The 9,149-nt window shown below is 29.8% G+C and overlaps 1 protein-coding gene across 1 annotated transcript; it reads left to right on the top strand.

Annotated features, from left to right (window-relative positions):
• The first annotated feature begins 3,636 nt into the window (after nt 1-3,636).
• Nucleotides 3,637-4,056, top strand: LOC119676258 (jacalin-related lectin 34-like). The gene has a single exon (XM_038087495.1). It carries the CDS (start codon nt 3,637-3,639, stop codon nt 4,054-4,056), a length of 420 nt encoding a protein of 139 aa, XP_037943423.1.
• The last annotated feature ends 5,093 nt before the right edge of the window (nt 4,057-9,149 follow it).

The following is a 9,149-nucleotide window of genomic DNA, read 5'->3' as shown; positions in this document are numbered from 1 at the left end:
ACAAATCACAAATATTAATTTTATTAAAAATTAAATAATATTTTATTATTAAGTATTTTTAATGTATGGAAAATTAGAGAAGAGAATTGGAGTATTAAACAATGTTTAATCTTATATATTGTTATATACATATTATATATATTTCCAAACATTTTTATTAAAAATAAAAATATAATTAAATTATATTAGAGTTAAAATTTAAAATAATATAAAAATATTTTTTTTTTGACCTTCGTTTCTCAACTGAGACGCATTAAAATTAATAATACAGCGGTCCTCAAGAGCTGGATTACGCTTAAATAATTTATTTATTTAAATTAATCGGAAGTCTGGAAGTGTAAATATTAAATTCTTTTGGTAAATGAAAACAAGGAATTGAAATTTTTTGAAAGAGTACCCATGAACTTAGGCATACGCTAATACACGGGAACACGTGTTATTGACACAGCTGTCAATATACGTAAAACATATATAATATTTAGAAAGTCATTTGTTTATTAAAAATAAAAGTTTAAGTGGGTCAAGGTTCTATGAAGTTTTCTAATGATGATTTGTTTTATGAATATTTATGAATATCTGTTTAAATATTAAAATTCTTACTTATGAATTAAATGAAATCAATATAGAAATAGAAATAGAAATATAGAAATAGAACTTATTTAAAATTGGACGAAAAGAAAATAGACACGTCTTTGATTTTTAATGAATTGAATATCAAATTTTTAACGAATATCAAATAATATATATATCTGAATATATTATGCTAGAGCATAATATCTTTCAAGTCAATTTGAAGAGTATTTATTAATACCAAATATCAAATCAAATATCCATTTATCTTTTTATTTGTGTCTCATTTAGATTTTAAAAACCTTAGGCGGTTAGTGTCCCTCAAGTGAACTCTTCGGACTTATAGTTCATATAATGGTTTTAGATTCGATGAAGGTTGGGGATAAATATTGACTGTCCATATTACTAAGATTACTACGGTGAGCAAATCCAAAAATTCGTATATGATGATTTGGTTAGGTTGAAGTGGAGAGTGATAATCTACATATAGATCTGTATAAACGATTCCGAAATGGAATCAAATTTTAAAGAAGATTTATTGTAGAAATCTTATAGGACGTTTAAGTTTTTTACGAATCTGAGCAGCTTGCTAACGTGTTCTAGTTTTCCAAATTAGGGAGTTTTGAAATGTTGTGTGTTGTAAATAATCGTGAGTTTCACTTTTAATAGAAAATATGATACAGTCATGAGTTACAATCTCAATGAAGAATGTCTTAGAGATCATTTGAATAACATATAATTTTGATTAGCGTTTTAAAAACTACTAAGCATTGATAAATGGAACATTTGATAAACAGACAAATGATATGTATCAATTCTGATTTTTCTGTTTGAATGAAACAAGTTTTTGTGTATGTAGGTAGATCACTTCGATATATGGGTGAACCATGCAGTATCCACAAAAAATTACTACTGAATAAGAGAACATAGTATATATGAATGTTAGGGAACATTAGGGTGAATGTTGTTAACTAAAATCTTTGGTTTTGATGGACACTTTTTGAAATCATTCAAATGATTAGAAAATTACTAATTGTAATATTTTAAACTAATCCGAAAATATGTATAGGCATAAGTTATTGATTTGCAACTGTAATAATTAAATTTATACTCTTTTATATCTATAGTATTAAGAATAAAATAAATAATGGTTATAAGGATTCTATTGATGGAAATTCTATTGATGGCACATGTATCATTGGTTTGTATCAAAAATAGTCAGAATGAGTCTGTAGTTGATTGGTTATTCTGCACTTAATCTGAAGTTAATTAATTTGAAGTAATTCGGTTTGCATGATAACGTTCATTCTTATAAATGAGGGACACCCAAACTAAGCTCGATAACTCAATAACACAGTTATGGTAAAGTGATAAAATAAAGACCTGAAAGTCTTTATTTATTCTTTCTCTATTAAGTTACACAGTGTTGCATTGAACTGCCAAAATTCTTAATTATTATTTTTTTCAAGGACTTCAAATTTTATTTTTCAAATTAAATTGAAGTTTTGCGCAACAATTCACATCAACAGATAGTTTGCCGAATACGGAAAAAAAGTATCAGTTCCAATGGCACGGAAACTCGTTAATTCAATTTTATTTATAATTTTAGTTCCACAAAAACAAATGGACATAAAACTTTATCACGTTCCAGAGTTATCAACATTCTGAACACCACTTAATATCTATTTAAGGGTTTTGGACATAAAATCTAAACCGGTTAACTGTTTCTACTTATCTATTAACTTTATTAAATATATTATTATATCATTAAACTTTATTGCATAAAATAAACCGTATTATGTACATTTCATTTCCTCGAAAACTATTCCCACAATTTTTTATTCCCTTTAGTGTGTTCCCATTGTCTTTATTAAAACAGTACAAAAAGCTTTCGGCAAATCAATTTAGAATTAATCAATTAAGAATAAATGATGCCAAATTATGATGATCGTAATTTAAGATATTTGACACTTGAGGTAAAATATAAATAAACGCAAATAGACAAGTCAAAGTTAAGAAATTCATTTAAATGTTTGTTTTTTTATAAGTAAATTATTTAATAGATCTGAACCCTCTTAGTTTTAGCAATCCGCTTCCCGAAATTTCTATTTTTTTTTCTAAAATAGCAGCTTATTTAATTTTACACTGTATATAAAAATATTTACTACCTACATTAACAAATGTTCAGAAATTCCTTCCTTTTCTCGAAATTGTTGAATTAAGTGATGCTAATTTCTTAATTTTAATGATCTTTAAATTTTTTTTGCGTTGTCTATATGTACCTTTTGCTTTTTTAATAGCAATTTCGCATATGTTATACCCAAAATTTTCTGGGTTTCCATGATCAATTAATTAATTTCTAACTAAATAGGTATATTATTATCTGCCAACAATTAAATGTGTACAAACACAAATTGTCCTAGAACTTTCACAGACAATAAACGCTCTTTTATTTACATAAATCAAGTTATGTCTATGGGAACGACCAAATTTCAAGTTGATTAATACAAGTTGTTTTAGCGTGATGAATATTAAACCTTACAAATATGATCTTTTTTTTTTGTTGAATGTAGATAGATTTATGGCACTAGTCTTATGATTGAAACTATGGATTTTTTATCTATTAATTTCTTTGAACATTGCTCAAACTTTCTCAATGACTTCCGATACTTTTTTAGTGAAAAAATATTATTAGAAATATTATTATTTTAATATATTCACATTTAAAAATTTATATTAATTCCGTGTTTTGAATAAATAAAAATCAGTGATGACAGAACAGAAAATTGGAACAAAGCAGAGTAATGTGCACATCTATGTATAAAATAATAATCTAATTTCAAATCTTATGTTGAGTATATAAAAATATTTAATTAAGAATATTATTGTGTAAATATTTGTATTTAGTTTAAAAAGTATATTAATATGTATACCATAAGTTTCATGGCAAACCTTATGCATACAGTTCAAGCGACTATAAAAAGCGTTAGAAATTTTTAAAAGCTATCAAATTCAGAAAACAATTTGAATAAGTACTTATAAACTAAAAAAGACCTAAATATCAATATGAGAGGAGTTATCATTTTCCTGGCTTTTATAATTATTCAAATTGCTTACATAAGAGCACAAGGAACTGGAGGAACTGGTACTGGTGCTGGTACTGGAACTGGTGCTGGAACTGGTACTGGAACTGATGCTGGAACTGGTACTGGAACTGGTACTGGAACTGGTAGTGGTACTGGTGGAACTGGAACTAGTACTGGAACTGCCACTGGTAATGGCGGGAGACGGCGTGTTACAGTAAGCAATCTTCAATACACAGCAGTTCGGAGGTTAAGGCGTAATAACAACAACTCGTCAACTACAAATAGGCGAAGATCGGCCACAAACCGTAGACGTGCAAATAGAAATAGAAAGAACAGAAGTGGACGCATAGTTTTAAAAAAAAATAGTGCCGCCAAGCGTTCTATACCCAAAAAGGGTTAATCCGATAGAATAATACTATTTAATACATATATAAGTTCAATTGAAATAAATTTGTTGAATATTAAATATACATAAAAATTTTCAAAATTGTGTTATCTTTTATTGATTTCATCAGCAAATATTAGTGTTTGCAATTTATAATATATGAATTAGTGTGAATAGAATTAATACGGATATGCCAATTAATTCTGTTCTCTACAATAAAAAGATTAAAAAGAGGATATAAGAAACGACAAAAAAGTTTATATTTTTTCGGTAGACGTAACTTCGGGGTTACATTTGAAACTCACTCACTTAAGTAAGTGATATTTGAAGTAGTATTGGAATAATGCCTAATAGATTTTAAACGCCTCCTATTGCAGGCGTAACTTACCTCGGGAATTTCTTAACATTTTTATAATAAGACAAATCGATTAGGAATATTCCTTTGTGTATCAGTATGTCTTTGCCTAGCTACTTTTAAACATATTAAACTTAAGTATATTATAAAGCGGTAGAAGAAAAGTATTCTTTGTTCAAACTTCAAACTACGAGTATCTACAAACTTATTTGGAAATTCGGAAAAGATCTGTAAAGACTTTAATAAAAACTATTCAAAATTATTACTCAATTGGTAAGTCTTGGTGTTTCTACATTTAAAGCACTTACATAAATGCTTTAATCATGTCCTACATATTCCTAGGACATAGGGATAGAATATATTAAGCAAGTGCAGGGCAGGCGAATTTACCAGGGCAGGCATTCTTTATGCTGATATTCACTTTGCAGATATTGGCGGCCGACTTTCAACAGTTGAACTGGTAATTAAACAAAAATATCCACACAAAGCTAAGCAAAACTGAGCAGACGAATCCTACTGTTAATTTGGTCTAAATTGGAGAAAAAAAGCACCAGCCAACTACCTGTTCAGCACTAAAGTATCGTTGCTGACGAGCCACTGCATAATAGGTAGGCAAACTATGAGATTGGGTCTACAGTATAAAGACTTTTATCGCGGTTGTGGCTCTGATGATGAGGAGGAAACTGTGCTCTATTTCGGGGCACTTTTTCTTACTGACCTGACAGAGCTGTCAGCTTGCAAAATTAGGACTTAACCAAATTCATAGAACTGTCAAGTTGATTCACCTTTACCTAATGAGGGAGCCGTTGCCTTTCGGCATTCGTCGTATACTAACCTTTTAGTCCATGTGCAAACTAACGCTATTCCTGTGATATCATAACAGGCTATTATTTGAGCTGCTTTATTGGACGCTACTTCAACTCTTAATCTATTAAAGCACCTTACAAGTCTTGGTTATCTATATTGGAGTTGGGTTTTGTAAAATGAACCAAAGTCACACGCACACTTGCATGATCTTAATTGAATATATTTAATAAATTTTTAGAAAAATTATCTGCCTATCTTTATATATGTATAGAGGCTTTTATTCAGCAGTAATACTTCAAACATCTAACAAGTTAAATTGTCTGGAGAAAATATGTTTTTTCTAAAATAACTTGCTAAAGGTTTTAATAAAGATTCACAGTCTCCATCGCTATAAATGCAGTCGGACAAATCTATTTTTCCCATACGGTACAGTTACTTACAAAAGTATCCATGTCCGGTCAGCATCTGAGTGAGATAGTAACTTGTGTCTCCCGATTTTCGTTTGAGCGAAGTGATTATATTTGGTATCAATCTAGCTGTCCATCTTCCTTGCGTGCTATTGTTCTTGCCATTTGTTGAGTGTAGTCGCTATTTGTTGTCCTGTTGTAGACTCTTTGGCGCTCCTTTGCTTGAAGATCAATTGAAGTTACACCTGCTATTACAAAAACTGCGATACGCTGATGTGATACGTAGAGCCACCCTTCTATGCACCGCTATTATTTCTTTTCTGCGCGTTTCGATATCTAGTGCATCTGCCCACACTTCGCTACCATATAAAAGAATTGCGTTTACTATTGTCATTAACAATTTCCGTTTTTCCGCGACGGGTCCTCCCGTGTTAGCCTTAGTTTGCTTAGTCTACTGCATACTTTATTTGCGCCCAAAACGTAAGTTTCCCATCTAATCTTATTCCAAGATAATTTATCGTTTTTTGGGTCCTCAGCACATTATTATTTACTCGCATTTTTATTTCTGTATTTATATGCTTTCGTGTTTATAGTAATATTTCCGTTTTATGAGTGGCCTAGCTCTTAGCATCACTAGTGTGAGTTTTCTTTGAACTAATTGGGCATCACGGCCGGAAATAATTGCTGCCACATCATCTGAGTAAGCATCATCTGAGTAAGTATCTTGAGGCATGTCTATTTCCAAAATGTTATCATTAGTGATGTTCCATAATTCAGGTCCCAAGATTGATCCTTGCGCTGTTTCAGTCGTTATTTGTACCGTTTTTAAACCATTTTTTGTTGAATAAATTAATTGTCGGTTTGTTAAGTAGCTTCTGATTACTCTCCTTATATAAACGGGTACTTGGAAGCGATTTTCTACCGTCTGTATGACGTCTTTCCATCTGAGACTATTAAAGGCATTTCTGATGTCTAAGGTGGCAAGTAGTCTTGAGTACTGGTCTTGAGTAGTGACTACCACGTTGAAATTTATTTTACATTTACAGTGAATGACCAACCTGGTTTATACAGCAGGTTGAATTTCCTCATAAACAACAATGAATGCAGTATCTGCAAAGTTTTTTATTTATATTAGAGTGAAGGTTTCGAAAACATTCAAATTCGGTTTTAAGAGCTATATTGGAAACATACACTATACAAATCCTCCTAAATAGCAGCAAAGGCTGAATCAAATAACAAATCTTTGCTATTTCAGACTCTTTAGCATTGATTTAATAAATATGTAGATATAGTGGCGAAAAAAATTATATATATTTTTCAAATCTAATTTGTTTAAATATGAAATTTAATTAGAATTACGGACCTATTCTGTGCACTTGACAGATTTGTCAAATTCTTTAATAAAATTTTTGATTTTTATAAAGCAGAAAGCTTTTTGGTATTCTGGACACATCTTGACAAATTTCAAGGCTAAAGTACCTAGTGCTTCTCACCAGACTATGCTGTAAAGTGTTTTGTATAGAAAACTGTTCGTAATTGTTCGTAGCTGTTCGTAATTGTTCGTAATTGTTCGTAACTGTTCGTAATTGTTCGTAACTGTTCATAAAAAATGCTTGTAAAAAGCACATATTTTAAGTTGCCAAAAGCATTTTTCATGCATTCAATTAACAATAAAAAATATGCTTGTAAGGAGCGTATATTTTAGTAAAGAATATTTGTCGTGCATGCAAAAAATAAAAAATGCTTAAAAAGAGCATATTTTTATAGTTGTCAACAGCATTTGTAGTATTGACAACTAACAAGGAAAACAGCTTTTTATTTGTCTCAGAATACCAAAACCTTTACAGCAGTCAATTTTGACAAGTGTGAATGTTTGACAAGTTTATAAAGTGCACAGAATAGGTCCGTACATTTAGACATTAAATTACACAAATAAAATTGTTAATTTCATATCGAATAAATTAAAATAATTTAAATAAATTAGAAAATTGAGTTGAGTATTTTATGTTTGAAATAATTAAATTGTCTTCAACTTAATTTTAAAAAATATTTTTAAAACAATTTGTAGATCGAAAATAGTAACAAATCGTAAGACACATTTTAGTTTGTCACAAATAAGTCACTTTGTCACATTTTCCAGTAGAAAGTTACCACAGAAACATGTGAAAGGCTGCCTTGCAGTTTATAAAAAAAAAAAACAAAAATCTTAAGAGCAACAGATACTTGTGTATCTTTTCATGATTGCAGTTTAAATAGTTGCGATCTGGAAAACACTCTGCGGGCAAGTCAAAAAATATGAAAGATTTTATTAGCCAACTTCGAGGCACCACAGCAGGCGAATATTGCATGTTTACTTCTTTTTAAGTGTAAAAGAGTGTTGATGACTTGAAATTCTTCTCTATTTTATAATCAGTCGAGTTGTTTTCATGATCAAACGAGATCAAATTAAAAAAAAATATTTGCCATTATTTTTCATGTAGATTTTTAACAAACCTATTAGCTTCAATTTTATAAAATCGCTACACGATCCAAAGCGCAAATGAAATGAACATAGTTTATAAAACAAATTAAAATCATCAAATATATGAAGTTCATTAAATAAATGAAGATTAAAAGTAAGCCAACATTTAAATTTATATTCTAATAATTTAGTCTCTTAAATGAACCTAAAATTAAGTCACAAGTAACAATAAAAGTCCAACCGTGGTGTTAAAATAATTTACTTGTTAATGTGTTTTTACTAACTAAGAAAGTTGTCTGCCACGAGTATCTGTACCGAGATGTGTTCATGGCGGTTAACTGATGATTGCATTTCCATACCCAGTTTAGGATACAATATTACAAGAAAATGTAGCATAGCTTTAAAAAAAGTGAAAGACTAAAATACTAGTGAATGAATACAAGATTTTATTATTACGAAAGTCATAAAACTTCATAATGTCTAGGAATTCATACCATGTATGCGTAAAAACTGTAATATACCTATGTACAAATGAATTTTTATTACTTTAAAATAATTTAAATTATTAAGATATGATGCTGATAAGTTAGATCTCTACAAATTATATGCAACCATTTCATCTTTTCATCAAAAATATTCTTTAAAGCTATAAACATTTTAAGAGTTTAACAACGTTTTTTGTACCCAATAGGTAGTCAGTCAAAGCTATGATAGTCGTTATGAGGGCGGCTATATATATTTCTAGCCTAAGCAACACTAAGTGTTGCCAGTTGCAATCTGACATTTCCATTGGAAAGGTTGACATTTTTTAGCATAACATTACTCAGAACGTGTTGTCATTTAATTGTGAATTGTTTTATTTACAGACTTGAAAAATTCATCTCGACCAAAAAATGGATTTAGAATTAATACGTGAACATTTTCGTGCGATCATTTTTCACAACTTTCAACGTGAATTATCACGACAAGAGTGCATTGATAAACTTAAATCTTTGTTTGGCGATAAAGCACCATTTTATAGCACTGTAAAAAACTAGTTTAATAAATTCAATCGTGGCCGACGCTCGTTCAACGACGA

The sequence above is a fragment of the Teleopsis dalmanni genome, chromosome 2 (assembly GCF_002237135.1).
Source record: "Teleopsis dalmanni isolate 2A chromosome 2, ASM223713v2, whole genome shotgun sequence".
Taxonomy (NCBI): domain Eukaryota; kingdom Metazoa; phylum Arthropoda; class Insecta; order Diptera; family Diopsidae; genus Teleopsis; species Teleopsis dalmanni.
The sequence above is the reverse complement of the archived record's forward strand: the minus strand, read 5'-3'. Positions and strand labels throughout refer to the sequence as shown.